Source organism: Monoraphidium neglectum, assembly GCF_000611645.1.
Source record: "Monoraphidium neglectum strain SAG 48.87 unplaced genomic scaffold scaffold00307, whole genome shotgun sequence".
Taxonomy (NCBI): Eukaryota; Viridiplantae; Chlorophyta; class Chlorophyceae; order Sphaeropleales; family Selenastraceae; genus Monoraphidium; species Monoraphidium neglectum.
Window position 1 is genome coordinate 15,519 of NW_014013321.1, and position 15,639 is coordinate 31,157.

At 70.6% G+C, this 15,639-nt stretch overlaps 1 protein-coding gene across 1 annotated transcript in view; it reads left to right on the forward strand.

The window, feature by feature from the left end:
• MNEG_2649 (Midasin) overlaps positions 1 to 13,278 on the forward strand; it is a gene marked incomplete at both ends in the record, with an annotated part of 28,411 nt that extends 15,133 nt beyond the window's left edge. The window contains 10 exons of the mRNA XM_014048874.1: positions 20 to 2,589; positions 2,813 to 4,039; positions 4,292 to 4,465; positions 4,735 to 5,094; positions 5,373 to 5,564; positions 5,744 to 7,111; positions 7,449 to 8,574; positions 8,801 to 11,760; positions 12,072 to 12,807; positions 13,220 to 13,278. Of these exons, the coding sequence (XP_013904328.1) occupies positions 20 to 2,589; positions 2,813 to 4,039; positions 4,292 to 4,465; positions 4,735 to 5,094; positions 5,373 to 5,564; positions 5,744 to 7,111; positions 7,449 to 8,574; positions 8,801 to 11,760; positions 12,072 to 12,807; positions 13,220 to 13,278 (10,772 nt within the window). The remainder of the gene's footprint in view (positions 1 to 19; positions 2,590 to 2,812; positions 4,040 to 4,291; positions 4,466 to 4,734; positions 5,095 to 5,372; positions 5,565 to 5,743; positions 7,112 to 7,448; positions 8,575 to 8,800; positions 11,761 to 12,071; positions 12,808 to 13,219) is intronic.
• Positions 13,279 to 15,639: the final 2,361 nt, after the last annotated feature.

The following is a 15,639-nucleotide window of genomic DNA, read 5'->3' on the forward strand; positions in this document are numbered from 1 at the left end:
GAGCCGGCCGCTGCGCCAGCGGGCGTGCGAGTGCGGCGGCGGCGGGACACCACATACCTCGCCGCGCGCAGCGACGAACTGGTGCAGCACTTGCGCAGCCTGGGGCTGCCCTTGAAGGTGGTCGAGAGCAACAAGCTGGTCGACGCACTCATGCCCTTTGCGGGCCTGCTAGACCGCCCACCCAACCAGGTACCAGACGCGGGATCTGCAGCGGGAGCTGCAGCCGCCGCCGCAGCGGCAGGCGGTGGGCCGTCGGACGGGGACGATGGCGCGCTGTGGCGAGAGCACGCGCGCGGCAAGCTCGCGGCGGCGTCCGAATCGCTCTCGCGCCTGCTGGCCGCGCTGCGAACTGCAGCGGGCCGCGCCGACCCCGCGCTCGTTCGCCAGCTGCAGGCCGCGCAGGCCGACTTGGAGCGGCTCGCCGCGGCGCTCGGCGGCGGCGCCGGGGCGCCCGCGGGCGGCGGCGCGTTCGCCCCCGGCGCGGCGTCCCCCGCGCTGCTGCATCGGGTGCTGCTGGATGCTCATGAAGCCGGCCAACGGGCCGAGGCGTTCTTGTCGCGCCTGGCGGCGGAGCACCCCTGGGCGGACGCGCTGCGGGGCCTGCAGCAGCTGGAGCAGGAGGACTGCGCCGTCGACCCTGCAGCGTGGCAGCGCACCGCCAGAGCGGGCGCCGAGGAGGACCAGTGCGACCCGGCGGCGCCCGCGGCGCTGGAGGGGCTGCTGGCGGCGCTGCGGGAGTTGCAGCAGGCGAAGGCGGACGCGGACGCGGCCGGCGACGCCGCGTCCGCCGCGGCCGCGGCAGCAGCGGCGCTGCTGCGCGCCAACCTGGAGGATGCGTGCTACAGGCGCGCGCTGGCGCTGGCGGCGGGCCTGCGGGAGGCGCCGGCCGCGTTCAGCGGTATGGTGGCGGCGGGAAGCAGGCGTGATGACGGCGCTGCTGACCTGGATGGCCATGATGAGCAGCAGCGGGCGCGGCTGTCAGAGCTGCGGGAGCTGTGCGGCGCCCTCTCCCTCGACCACATCGCGCGCAGCCTGCAGCAGCAGGAGCAGCAGCAGCAGCTGCTGCAGCATCCAGGGAGGCGCTCAGCCAGCAGGGAGAGCGCCGCAGCCCGTGCAGCCGCGGCGGCAAGCGGAATTTTGGTCGGCTGCGAGGACGCCTTGGCTCGGGCATATGCAGGGTTCAGGTGCCGCCTGCTGATGCCGGCCGCGGCAGTCGCAGCCAGCGCCACGGAAGTTGCGCTGCAGCCCTGCGCCTACTCGCGGGTCGCTGACCTGACTGCACAGCTGGCCGGGACCGCCGGCGCTGCAGGCGCGGGGGCGACGGCGGCGGCTGCCGCGCCGGCATTCGGGGGGATGGGGGCTGATGACGGCAGGGCCGGCGCAGGTGCCATGCTGGACCTGTATCCCTCCCTGACAGCGTCCAAGGCGCTCGCTCGCAGCCTCGACGCAGTCATGAGCGCCTTCCCGCCTGGCACTGCGGCGCCCCTCGCGCCGGTGGCGCTCGGCTGGGCCGACGTGGCGTGCCTGCTGCAGCCCAGCAGTGAGGTCGCCGCGCAGGTTAAAGCCCTGCTGCAGGCGCCAGCAGAGCGAGCAGGTGCTGCCGCGCCACCCCAGGCCGCAGGCACGGCAAGCTCCAGGCCCCTCTTTGCAAGCGATGCCACCGGCGACGTGCTGCAGACAGAGTCTTGGCTGCCTGAGGTTCTGGCAGCTGCCAAGCAGCTGCACGCCGACGACGCGGCCGCAGCCGCCGCGGCGGCCCACGGCGGCGCCCTTGCCGGGCACACGCTGCCTCGCCAGCTGGGTGCGGCGCTGCTGCTCGCTGCGGCCACTGGCGCGGCCGCGGCATCGCTCAACGTCGCACTGGGGCGGCATGCAGCGGCATGCAGGGACACGGCGGGCGCACAGGCTGAGGCGGACGCCGCCTTTGACGTGATAGACCAGCGAGAAGCTGAGCTGCGCTCGTCAATCGACGCCAATGCCAACGGCGCCCAGCGCCGCGAGACGGCCAAATGGGTCAAGGAGCTTGAAGATAGGAAACACCGCGCGCTGGTGCGCGCGGCGGACGGCTTCCAGGCTCAAGAGGTCGAGGCGCTCAACAAGCAGATCGCCGACGCCCGCGCCGCGCTGCAGCGCCTCGATGATGATCTGGCCGAGCTGCGGAAACAGCTGGCAGCCCTGCAGGCCGACTGCGCGCGCGCACAGGAGCGTGCAGCCGGGGCGCGGCGAGAGAGGGCGGCGGCGGCGGCGGCGCGCGCCCGGCGCGCGCTGCAAGCCGCGGCCAGCAGTGCCTCAGAGCTGCTGGCCAGGGCAGCGGGCGCGGCAGGCTGCAAGCCTGAGAAATCGGAGCGCGCGTCGCTGTCATTGCAGCTGGAGCTCTTGCACCGCGTGGTGGCAGCCGCTCAGCAGCTTCCTGACTGGAGCCCGGCGATGCAGCAACTGCTCGCGGCGCGCGACGCGGCGGCTGATGCGGCCACCGAGCTGCGTGCGGCGGCAGACGGGCTGGAGGAGGGCGATGTGTTTGGTGGCGCTGCCGCATGGCTTGGGTCTCTGTTGCAGCTCAGCGCCACGGCGCTTTGCGGCTGCCTGCAGGTTGGTAAAGGTTGCCAGGGTTGAGAGTGCTGCTGCTGCTGCTGCTGCTGCTGCTGCTGCTGCTGCTGCTGCTGCTGCTGCTGCTGCTGCTGCTGCTGCTGCGATGGCGTACTCGTGCAAATCATAGCGCTTTTCGGTGCAGATTGGAACCAAGCGTTGCTTTACTTCAAAGCACCAACACAGCTAACGCTTCCCTCAACGCAAACACCTTCCCCACTATCAGGTGTGGCCGCGCTACCAGGCCTTCCTGACGCGCGGCACGGCAGCCGCTGAGCTGGCAGCCCTGCAGCCGGACCTGCTGCGGCTGCAGTCAGAGGCGTCCACGCGCGCGGTTTCGCTTCAGCGCGCCGTTTTCGACGCGGCGCCGCCTGCGGACGTGCTGGCCGCCGCGCACGAGCTGCTGCTGCTGTGCGGCTGTGCCGATGCTGACGAGGACGCGAGTCACGGCTGGGACGACGACAGCGGCCGTGGCGCAACCAGCCTGCTGTCAAAGCTGCTGGGGCGCCTAGACGGCAGCCCCGTGCTCGCGCCAGCACGGCGCGGCCTGGCCGCGGCGCAGACGCACCTGCTGCTGCAGGCGCTCGCCTGCCTGCGCCTCGCGCGCTGCCAGCAGCCCGACCAGGCGCTGGAGGCCCTGGCAGACCGCCTCATGGGCTGGTGCACCGCCGCGGGCTGCGGCCCAGAGGCTCGCGCTCTTCCAGCCGACGCCGCAGCCCTGAGGGTGCGCGCGGGCGCTCTCGCGGCGCGGCTGCCGTTCGCGCTGCTCGCCGCCGGCGGGGCAGAGCTGCGGGCGTGCTACGGCCTGGCGTCCGGACCTGCGGAGCTCCTGGTGTCGGCCGAGCGGCGCATCGGCGGCGGCGCAGTGGCGTACCTGCCGGCGTCGTTCGCCCTGCACCGCTTTGCAGACCGCCTGGCTGGGATTGGAGACAGCCTGGGCCCCGCACGGGCGGCGGGACAGCTGCAGGCGGCAGACGTGCAGGCGGTGATGCGGATGACAGCGGCGGCGCTTGCCGTCTCGCGCCTGCCGGTGATCGGCGGCAGCAGCATCAGCAGTGGCGCCACCGGCAATAGCTTTGAGGACTCCCCGGATGTGCGTGAAGCGGCGCAGGCAGAGGCGGCCGGCGCAGTGGCAGCCGCTCTTGATGCTTTCAAGGCAGCTACCCTCCACGCAGCCGACGTCCTGACGGAGCGCCGCCCCGGCATGGCGCCGGCGGGCAGGCGTCTGCGGGAGTGCAGCGAGCGCCTGCAGAAGGAGGTGCTGCGCGCTGAGGTGGCTTCCATCGAGGCCGCGTTCGCCGCGCACGTCTCCGCTGCGCCTGAGCAAAGGCAGCGCCAGCTGGCCGCCGCGCCGCTGTGGCGGGCGGCGGGCGGCGGCGAGCGCCTGGCGGTGGGCGGCATGGAGCCGGCTTGGGAGGAGCTGCGGCTGGGAGATGTGCAGCGTCTGCCTCAGGTTGGTGCTGCGGGATGATGACAATGGCTTGGGCATAATTGACCAATAGGCCGCCCCTGGGCCTTATCTTTGAGCCCGCACGTGGTTTTTTTTGAATGCCAACGTAGTGTCATGGGGTTTTGATGGGGTGCACAGCAGCTCACCGGTGCTTGCGCTGCTGAGCTGCAGTTGGATTTGCACCCCTTTTGGCACGATCTCGCACTGCTGTCTGTGCTAAACCCCTCTCCCTTTCCCGCCCAAATCCCTGCCCAGCTGCTGCGGCTGCTGGAGCAGTCCGGACCCCCAGAGGCGGCCGGCGCGCTCGGCCTCGGCTCGCCGCTGGCCGTGGCCTGGTTTGCGCAGCACGAGGCGGAGCTGACGGCGCTCACGACGGCGATGCACGTGGCGCCTGAGCAGCTCATGACCCTTTTCGACTTCTGTCCCCAGGTGGGCTGTGCATTTGGGCCAGTGAGCAATAACCGGAGTTCGGGGGGATCGTGGCGGCGGGGTGTGGGGCTGCAAGGGCGTGCATAACAGCCTGCTGCGCACGCTGCCTGCTGCTGTCCAGCTGCTCGGCCCTGTTTGCTGCTCCGCCTCGGCGGGACCTAATCAGCTGCTGTTCCTTCGTGCTGCTCTGTCCCTTTTTGCTGCTCTGCCAAATTTGCGATTGCCCGTGTCTGCTGTTCATATGCACTTGCTGGCCGCCTTCAATCCAGGTGCTGCGTGTCAGCCGGCTGATCGGCGAGCTGCACGCCAACGCGGCCCTCACACGGCGCCTGCTCGACGCGCCGCTTTCAGAGCTGCGGCGCGGCCGTGGCGGCGATGCCAGCGGCGACTGCGGCGGGCTTGGCGCGCTGGACCGCCTGATGCGCCTGGAGGGGTGGGCTTACGACGAGATCGGCCGGGTCGTTTTTGAAGAGGCGCGCCAGCTGCTGGCCGCCGCCGACGGCGCTCCGCTGGCGGCGGCCGCGGCGCAGCTGGTGGCGCAGGGCGAGCTGTGGGACGAGGAGGGGAGTCACCTGGTGGAGGCGCGGCGGCTCGCGCGGCGAGGGCTGTTTCAAAAAGCGGTTGATACGGTGGGTTGCCGCTTGGTCGAGCTCGTGAGAACCGCGCATCCAGCGGCAAGGCTGTGAGAGCAGAAACAGGCCTGTCTGGTGCGTGCCATTTCCAGCCAGTGCTCGAGTACCCCCAATTGTCTGCTGAAGGAAGGCACCAGCATCCTCGTCCCCCCCTCGCCCTCATGCCCTGCCTGTACCTGTACCATGCAGCAGGCCCTTCCCATGCTGCCGCCTAAGCACCCCACAGCATGCGTGGCAAGACTCTCACCGCACCTCTCCTTGCTTCCGCCTCCCAGATTACCCACTTTTTTGACCTTTTCACCAGCAAGAAGAAGGAGATCGAGCAGCAGGAGGCTCAATACAGGTCTCTCAAGGACGCCGCCAACGCCCAGCTGAAGCAGGCGCACGACAAGAGCCGCGAGCTGGCGGCCGCGCTGGAGGCGGAGGGGCGGCCGCCTTGGGGCTGCATGCTGGATGAGGTCATGCTGGTGCGTGCGCAAGGACCTGACCTTATGGCTAGGATGGGACTAGCTGCCGCGTGTGTACACTTCTGCTGTATGGGGCACTCCACCCCATGGTACCGGTCAGCCAGATTCTGCTTCGGAGTCATCCTATAATCTTAACGCAGCGATGGATGTGCACACAAATCTCCACATCCACTGGACAGGCCGCCGACACCCTCACTGGGAGCCATGGCAACTTCCCAGCTGCCTGGGCAATTCGCAACCAGTCCAAAGGCGCCGTGGCTGAGCTCCAGATCAGCTCAGCAGAGCCACTCATTTTCTCGATGTCAGAGGCGGCCCGCCGCCAGCACGGCGGCTGTGCCGCGGTGCGGCTCAGCCTTGAGCACGCGTACTTTGTCAAAGGTGGTGGACAGGGTGCCATGCTCGATCTGCAGCCTGGCGTGCCGCTGCAGCCGGTCAGCATCGTGATCAACGACCCGGACAAGGCGGCGATACACTTCAGCTTCTTGGCGCAGCGCTCTAGCGAGGCCAGTGGAAGTAAAGAGCTGGCGGCGCAGCAGCCGATCGGCGGCGGCGTTCTGCGTTGCGACGCCGCCCCGATCGCATCTCTTTGCTGGGAAAGCAGAAGGAGCCGCAAGATCTATCTCGGTGCCGGTCCCGGGCAGGATCCGGATGCCCGGACGTCTATGCTGCTGTTCTACGCCGTACGGGTGGCGTACAAGCCACGCCCCAACGCCTGGGACCAGCGCACGCCGCAAAGCGCATCCGCACCCGGCAGCGACGCCGGCGGCGCGCGCAGCGGCGGCGGCACAGGCATCAGTGGCAGCGGCGGCGCCGGCGCGGTGCTGGAGCTGCAAAGTCAGATCGGAACGGCGCTCACCCGTCTGTATGACTTTGACACACAGCTCCGCCGCCTCAAGCCTGGCAGCCTTGGCCCCCGGCCTCAAGATCCAGCAAGCCTGACGGACGACAGCGGCGACAGGAGCAGCCGCGAAGGCTCAGAGCTGCGCAACAGCGCACACCGGCAGGCGATGAGTGCGGCTGCGGCACTCGCAAGCCGGGCAGCTACCGCCGCCGCCGCGCAGCACGCGGCGCTCGCTGGGAGCAGCGGTGGTGGCGACGACAGCAGCCAGGACGGCACCGACGGCATGAGGGCGGCGGCGCGGGCGGCCGGCGAGCTGCTGGCCTGCAGGCAGTGGGCCGACGCATCTGTGGAGGCGCGGCAGCTGCTCAAAGGCATGCGGGACCTGCCGCTGTTGAAACTGACCTTGGCTGACAAGGACAGTGTTGACAAAGACAGCGCCATCACAGCGTTGGCCACAAGCGGCATGGACGGCGCAGCTCAGGCCGCCGGCGGCGCAGCGCGGCGCCTCCGCGACGCGCTCGACGCGCAGCTGCTTGCCAGCTTCCGCGCGCTGGCCATGATGATGGCGGTGCAGGCGGCGGGCGTCAGCAGCATGCGTGAGCTGGAGGAGGTGCAGCGGCGGGTGGAGGGCGGCAAGGGGGCGCTGAAGACCATGGCGCAGGCGATGAGGGTCAGCAGCAGCGCCAACGCGATGGCGGTCGGGCAGGTGAGACCGTGTGCTGGCACGTCTGCCGCGGCGTGTGGAGGGGTGCAATCTGACGTGCGCAGCCATTTGTTGCGCCCAAATAAACCTGGATTCTTGTGTTGGGCAATCTCTGGCTCCTTGATCATTGAGATCAAGCAAGAACGCTTGCATGTCATAGCATTCCTTTCTCATCCTTCATATCCCTGTCGGGGCATGTGTGCCGCAGCATCAGCCCCATAGTCTTTTGGTTCACTGCTCACACTTCCATACCCACCTCGCCTGTGCGCCCACGTTCAACCCCTCCTTGCAGCAACCCCCACCCTAACGATACCAATCCTTGGCTCCACTTTCCCGCCAGGCCGAGTTCCTTGATATCGCAATCCGCAGCCTCCTGTCCCGCCGCCGCCGCATGCTCGAGATGCTCCACGAGGCCCAGCGCCTGCTCCGCGCCGCCCCGCAGCCGCCCCCCGGCGGCGACCCCGCGGCCGCGGCCGCGCTCGCCGCGGCAATGGCGGCGGCCGCCAGCCGGCCGCGCGACGGCGCGGTCACGTTCTACGAGGGCGCGGAGCCGGGGGTCGTGTTTGCCAGCGCGCCCGCCGTTGCGCTCGCCTTCGACCCTGTCCTGGCAGGTGGCGCCGGCGGCGCCGCCAGGGCGGTGCAGCTGCACATTGACAACAAGACGCGCGCTCCGCTCAGCATACACCTGGATGATGATGCGTCCGCTGCCGCAGCTGCCGTCCCAGCAGCGGCGGCAGCAGGAGCAGCGCCTGCGCTGGCGGAGGGCGGCGCCGCCGCGCCGCCGATCGTGGCGCCGCGCCGGCAGCTGTTGGTGGCACCCGGCCGCGTGGCGGCCATTGAGTTCGAGCTTCGCACGGGCGGCGCCGGCCTCGCGCCCGGCGAGCACGCGGCGCGCTTCATTCTCACTGCAGGCGGCGGCCGGTCGAGCAGCGGCGGCAGTGGCGGCGCGGCGGTGGCGGTGCGGGTGACTGCGGAGGCCCAGGCTCTGGACATCAGCCTGGACCCATCGCCGGGTGCGGGCATCGACTTTGGGGAGGTGCCCACTTACAAGCAGCGCGCCACCGCCGTCGTACGCATCACCAACAATACCGGCGTGCGGCTGCCCATGCGGGCTGCGGTGGCCGCAGCCGCCGCGGGCACCGCCGCGCCGGGCGGTGCAGCAGTCAGCGTGCGGCCCGAGGCGCGCGTGCTGGCGCCGTTTGAGCGCGACGCGCCGCTCGAGGTGGCGCTGCAGCCGGGACCCCGAGACGAGCTGGTGCAGGGCGCGCTGACTGTGGCAGTCGGCGGCGCCAGCAACCGCTGGGAGCTGCCGCTGAGCGCGCAGGTCCTGCGGCCGGCGTACTGCCTCGAGCTGCTCGGGCCACAGGGCGAGGCGATGCGACAGGTGTCTAGCGGCGAGGCGCTGCCGAGGGTCGAGCTGCAGCCCGGGCAGTTCAAGGTGGTCAGCTTGCGGCTGCGCAACACAGGTGGGGGACCGTGCGGGGGAGGGCAGGATTATTGATTGCAGGGTGCCGCCTGAAAGTGGAGATAGTCTGCCTTTATGTGATTTTCAAGTTGCTGAGCAGATTGTGAGCGTTGAGCGTGTGACTCTGACCCCAACCTTGCACGACATTCGGTCCTAACCACTGCCTGCAAGATGGTTCACATCTCAAGCCCTCGCGCACCATACCCCTTGTGCCCGCCTCTCACCAGGGCGCGTGCCAGTGCGCTACTCCCTGTCGCGCCAGCCGCCTGCGGCCAGCTACGCATGGCGTGCCGCTGCAGCCACCCCGCCCCCGCCCCTGGCCGACGCGGTGCCCGCCGGCGCCTGCGGCGCCCTCGAGCTACGCATTGGCGCCGAGGACGCCGGCCTCTCCCGCTGCCTGCTCGCCGTGGAGGGCGGCGACAGCCTGCCCTTCCTCCTCGACGTGCTCTGCGGGGCGCCCGTGTGGAGGGCCGAGGCTGTGCGCTTCCATGTTGACATGACCAAGCCAGAGACCTTCCTGGAGCGCCACTTCTACGCCTCTGGCGTGTTCTCAGGCGCCGTCGCGGAGCTGCGTGTCAGCAACCCGGGCAGCCTGCCCCTCGAGCTGCAGCTGGCCCCACCGGAGCAGCAGGACAGCGGCCGCCGTTTCAGCATGGCAGCCCCGGGGCCCGCGCCAGTGGCAGGCGGCCCCCCTGCCGCGGCGTTCGGAGCAGCGACAGATCGGGGGACGGCGTACAAAGGAGAGATCCCCCTCGTGTCACCGGAGGCCGGCGCATCGCAGCCGGCCTCCGTGCGTGTGACGGTCCCTGCGGGTGACACTGCCACGCTTATGCTGCGGCACGTGCCAGCCGAGCTGACGCCGGGCGAGATCAAGTCCTTTGGCTGCTGGCTGAGCACCAACATTGCGGCGCAGCAGCTGGTGCGCGCGACGTGCGAGCTGCGTTGCAGCGGGCCGCAGCTGCGGGTCAAGGCAGCAGCGCTGAAGCTGCCGCCCGTGGCGCCGGGCGCCGACAGGCGGCGCCTGGAGGGCGCGCCACTGGTGCTGCAGAACAGGGGCGGCACGGCCGCGCGCGTCACCGTTGCGCATGACGCCACGTTTGGGCCTGTCGGAGAGGTGCAGCTGCAGCTGCTGCGCCGGCTCGAAGGGACGCCCGTCGGCGGCGGCGAGCTGCAGCAGCTGGTCGTGCCGCCTCATGGGGAGCTGGCGCTGCTGGCTGCGGTGACGGCGGGCCCACTGGCCGCGGCGGCCACATACACGGGCGCGGTGCAGCTCATTTGCAGCAACCAGCTCGACACTCTCGGCCAGCCGGTGGCGCTGGAGGTGCCGCTGACTCTGCAGGTCAGCCTGAAGAGCGAGCAGAAACAGAAGCAGGGGCAGGGGCAGAAGGGCAACGTGCAGCCAGGGCAGCATACAAGCAGCCACCAGCAGCTGCCAGCGCGCTTCGACCCGCGCGCCATGGGGCGCGTCCAGACGCGGCTGCTGCAGGCTGCGGCGGCAGCGCCGGAGGGCGGGGACGCCATGCGTGCCGCACTCCCCCTGGCCGCAATCGCAGCAGCTGCGGCGGTCTGCCGCGGCGGCGACGCAACGGCAGAGCAGTTGGATGCCATCGCACGGCAGCCAACAAGCAAACAGCAACTGGCAGCGGCGCTTGCACTGGCCGCTGGCTCAGACGCCACCAGCGCGGCCCAGATCGCCAAGAAAGGCGAGGCGCCGCATCGGCCAGAGCTGCAATCGGCCATGCAGGAGCTGCAGCCGCCCGCAGCGGGCGCCGCCGCGGCTGCGGCCGGGCCTGAGGATGTCGGCGATACCGAGCTGGTGGCGAGCCTGGCGACGGGCCTGGTCAAGCCAGACGCGGCACAGCCTGTTTTCGCTGCGCTTGCCAGAGGGGCGCGCAGCAGCGGCGGCATCAACGAGGATCTGATTGCGGCGGCGGTGGAGGTGCAGGAGGCGTTGGGGCCGGATCAAGCGGCGGCATTCATGGCGCTCATCAAGCGCATCACGGGTGCAGGCGGCGGCGACGCTCGTGGCGATGGGGCAGCCGCCCAAGAGAAGGGCGACGCCGCGCGGCTGCTTTCGGCGTCGCGCGGCGCGGGCGGCGCGGCGCCGCGCCTGGCTGAGCTGGCCGATCTGCTGGGAGCGATCGAGTGGCGGGATGCTGCGGGCTGGGCGGGGGCGCTCAACCTCATGGCCTGCGCCAGCGGCCCGGCGGCCGCCTCGCATGCCAGGTGGGATGCTGCGCTGCAGCTGCTCATCGGCGACTCAGCACTCGAGAAGCTGCGCCGGCTGGCAGGTGTGGCAAGCTACGATGGCGGCGGCCGCGGCGGTGAAGATGGCGGAGGTGGCGGCTTCGTCGGCGCTGCGGCAGGCGTGGCAGCAGGGGATGCAGAGGTACTGGGTGAAGCTGGTGATGGCACAGGCCTGACTGGCCCGCTGGCCGTCCCCCTCGCGGCCGCACAGCCCACAAAGCTGCTGAAGCGAGCCGTCAACAGCCTGTCAGCAGTGGAAGACGCCGCGGCGCGCGGCGACGAGGCCGCGGCCGTGCTTGGTGCGGTCCGGGTGCTGCGGGTGCTGGGCCTGCCGACCCCCGTTTTTTCAACTCTCAAAGCCGTGGTGGTTGCCAGCGACGCGGCGGCGCGCCTTGAGGCGGCGGTCGGCCTTGCAAGCGCCGTGCTGCGCAGCTCAACACTCAACCCGGACGACAGCAGCGCCCTCACGCCGCAGCTGAAGCTGCTGCGACTGGCGGCGCTCGCCAAGTCCCCGGCGTTCAAGGCGTGGCACGCCCCAGGCGCGGGCGCGGACGCAGGCGTGGCCAATGAGGAGGCGCTGCGCGTAGAGATGCGCCTGCGGTTGGGCGCCGCGGCGGTCACCGACGCGTCTGTCCGGGCAGCGGCGCGGCTCTTCAGCTGCGCCCATGCGGTTGGAAATGGCAGGGACGACGTAGAACTCTGCAGGCTGGCCGCCCAGGCGGTGGCGGCGCAGCTGCAGCTGCCGGAGGCCCGGTCCTCGGCGCTTCGCGACCAGATCGGCGTGCTGCTGCAGGCGCTGGCGGCGGCGCAGGGTGCGACCGGGGCTGGGCGTGTTGTCTGGGACGAGGCGGCGCGCGCGGCGGCGCGGCTGATGGGGCTGGATGGCGCGCAGCAGGCCGTCGTGGCCGCCGGCCGCGACTACCTTACATCACCCTGCCAGGTGCGTCCCATGATCAAGCGGTTGTGCTGCGGAGCAACGACCACCATTTTGGCAGCGCTTTGCTGGGCTTGCGCTGTGCTGCGCTGTGCTGTCCTGTGCTGCGCTGCGCTGTGCTGTGCTGTGCTGTGCTGTGCTGTGCTGTGCTGTGCTGTGCTGTGCTGTGCTGTGCTGTGCTGTGCTGTGATATTGTGTCTTGTCTGGGCAGGTTTTGCGTGTATATGCGTGACCTGCTTAGAATGTTTGGTCAATACTTTGGCCTTCCCTCACTGACAAAGAATTTGCCAAACTATTTTTACTTCTTCCTGCATCAGGACACGGCAATCGAGGCCGTCGCAGCCATGGCAGCAGCACTTGGCAGCGATGACGCCGCGGCGCGCCTGCGCGCGCTGCCTGTCGCCCTCGGCCGCGCTCGCAAGCTGCAGCAAAGCGGGGCGGCAGACGCGCCGCTGGTGAGCGCAGCGATGGAGCTGCTGCCACTTGTCATCGATGAGCGCAGCGCGGCCGCAGCGCAGGGAAGCCTGGCGCGCCTGCTGGAGCTCGCAGCAGAGGAGGCCGCCACAGTAAGCGCCTCGAGCGCGCTGAAGCGGCTGCGGGGTGGCATGTCTTCGACCAGCGTGCCTGGGGGCGTGCTGACGGCGCTCCAGGCGGCGGAGGAGGTTGGCAGATTGCTGGAGGCCGTTAGCGGCGGCCTGGCGGCAGCGTCGGATTGTGCGGACGCAGCAAAGCGCCTTGGCGAGCTGGCGGCGCTTGAGGCGCTGCTGGCCAAGCACGGGTCCAGCAGCAGCGGCGGCACAGACCGCGCCTCTGCAGCCCTGCTCGCCGCAGAAACGCGGTTTGCCGCGGCGTTGCACCTGATGCCTGTGCCAGCCTGCGTGCAGCACATGGCACCGCTCGTGCACGTTGAGGTGCTGGCCAGCAGCATCCGGCTCGCCTGCACGGCGGCGTCAGTGGCGGCAGCAGAAGCGGGGAGCCTGCACAACTCTCCTGCCGCAGCTGCCGCCACGCCTGTGGGCGCCGGCGGCCAAAGCGCTGCAGAGTTGGCGGGAAGTGACGGGTCTGCCGGCGGCGCCGAAGGCGGTGCTGCTGGCGTGGCCGCCTCGGAGGGCATGAGGCGTGCCCCAGCAGGAGAGGCAGAGACCGCACAGGCGACTGGCAGCGGCGGCGAGGGGAGCAGTGGCACGTCCTGTTCCGCACCTGCCAGCGGCAAGAGCAGTGTTGACAGCAGCGCTGAGGGGCGGGGGCTCTCGCAGGCGGCAGCAGGCGCCGGCAACAACGGCAGCAGCGGAGCGCCTTCACAAACGCCAACGAGCGGCGCTGGTGGCGGCGGTGCCACCAGTGACAAGCTGCCGTCGGGCGCGCAAGACGCCGCCGCCACGCAGCCGGCAGCACCGGCGTCCAGCGCTGCAGACGGCAGCTCGTTCGGTGAAAGCTTTGATGCTGGCGACCTTGCGGCTGCCAGCGGCGGTGGCAGCAGCACTAGTCTGTCACCTCAGGGCAGCAGTGCTGCTGTGGGGCTGAGCAGCGAAGCCAGCGGATCCTCAGAAGTTGCCCACGCGGGCGCAGCCGGGAGCCAGCCCGGCACAGGCATGGCAGCCGAGAACGCAGGCACCCTCCAGCGGAAGCGGCCAGCCCAAAACGCCAGCTATGCAGCAGGATCGGACCAGGCTGACAGCGGTCGCCCGAGCCACCAGCAGCTTAGCACGCCCCTCAATGGCAGCGCAGGTGCTGCTTACAGGGCTCAACCGCAGCAGGCCGCAAGTGGCAGCAAGGCGGGACCTGCGGCAGCAGCGGGCTGTGCAGCAGCGGCGGCGCAACAGGCGGGTGACTCCTCAGCTGACAGCCAGGCGGCTGCCGATGTCACCCCGCCGACGGCGGCTAGCGGTGCCTCCAGCAGCACCACCGCGCGGTCGGGCAGCTTGCGTGGAGGTGCGGATAGGGGCGCTGGGACGCAAACGGCAAAAGCGGGCAATGCACAAAAAGGGGACAGCACAGGATTTGCTGCGGCGGGACTCAAGGGTCAGAACAGACATGGTCGCGCAACAGGTGGGGAGAAGCTGGCAGACAGCACCATCGACAACTCTCCGTCATCAAGCATGCTCATGAGCAGCAGCAGCAGGAGCAGCAGCAGCAGCCGCGGCGGCGGCAGCGGCAGCAACAGCAGCGGCAGCACCAGCAGCAGCACCAGCGGCAGCACCGGCAGCAGCGGCAGCGCCAGAGGCAGTGGCGTTGGCGGTGATGATGCCAGCAACGGAGAGGGCGACGGCGACGGCGGCGGCGACAGCTGCAGTGATGTCAGCAACAGCAAGGGTGGAGGCGACGAGCTGCGGGGCTGCACTCCAGGGAGCCCCGCAATGATCAGCAAGCAGGGTCAGCTAGCTGCGCAGCCCGACGGCGGCAGCAGCAGCAGCGGAAGCAGCAGCGGTGGTGAAGTCATGAGTGGAAGCTCACCACAGCAAAGGGGAAAGGCTGATGCAAGCGGCAGCCAGCACGCCAGCAGCAGCCGTCCTGGTGGGACCAGCGCGGGGAAGGCGAGTCCAAGCGGCAGAGGCGGCAGCACCAGAGGTGCTGGTGTAGGTGCCCACAGAGGCTCAGGCGGCAGCAGGGGCAGCAGCACTGAAGGGGACGATGCCTCTGGGGGCGAGGGGCGCGACGAAGGCGCTAGCTCAGGCGGCGGTGGTGGCGACAGTGACTTCAAAAGCAGCGGAGCTGGCCCAGCCAGGGCCAGCACAACAGGCAGGCCGGCAGCTAAGGGCGCAGCAGGTCGACAAGCGAGGAGCAGGCCAGGCGCCCAGGGTGGTGCTGGCAAGGCGGGCCGCCAGGCTGTTGCACCGGGCGACGACGGCAACAGCGGCGGCACCGACCGCGGCGCCGGCGGCGCCGCCGGGCAGGGGAGCTCCTCGGGGAGCACAACGAGCAGCGCGGAGGGCGCCGCAGCAACAGGAAGCGCATCACAGGCTTCAAGTTCTGTGAGCGGCGGCGCCGGGAAGGGGTCTTCGCGCGGACCTGAAAGTGGAGCAAGCGGTCGGACACTCGGGGGCAGCGCCGCGCCAGGAAGCCAGGCGGGCGGCGCGGCAGGAATGAGCAGAGGCGGTCCAGGCGAATGTGGAGCCAGCGGCGCAGGTGGTCTTGGTGATGGCGGCGGCAGCAGCGCGAGCGAAAGCGGCGGGGGGGCGAGCGGCTCGGGGTCGCGCGCCGCGGGCGCGAGCGGCGCCAGCGTTGCGGGCGCCAGCGGTGCAGGCGTGAGCGACGCCGGCTCGAGCGGCCGGGGTGCTGGTGGGAGCAGCGAAGGCGCAAGCGGCGCGGCCGGCAGCGCCTCTGGTGCAAGCGGCGCCGATGCAGGCGCGGGCGGCTCCGGTGCAGGCGCGAGCAGCGTCGGCGCCAGCGGTGCGGGCGCGAACGGCCCTGGTGCGAGCTGCACGGGCGCCGGCGGAGCGGGAGCGAGCAGCGCGGGTGCCGGCGGCGGCGCTGGTGGTCGAGGCGGGACGTCAAGCACAGGTGGCCGTGGAGCCGGCGGGAGGGGCGCAGGCTTGGGCGCCGGCAGCGGCGTTAACACAGACGGAGGTGGCGGCGGTGGCGCTGGCCGGCGAGGTGGCGCTGCTCCCGGCGGAGAGGGAGGCTGCGGGGCAGGCTGCGTCTCGGCCAGCCCTGTGCCTGCTCCGGGCGCCGCCGCTGCCAGCGACGCCATTGCTGTGTTGGGCTCGGCGGCACCCGAATTCGGCGGTCCCCTGGACAGCAAAGGCAGCAGTGGTGGCGCAGCGCGAGGCAGTGCCACGCCTGCGGCTGCGGCGCTGGCGGCCGCTGCCGAAACCGCCCCAGAAGGCGATGGCGACGGCGCCGCGTGGCAGCCCGCGCGACCGGCAAGCGGCGACGGGGCGGCGG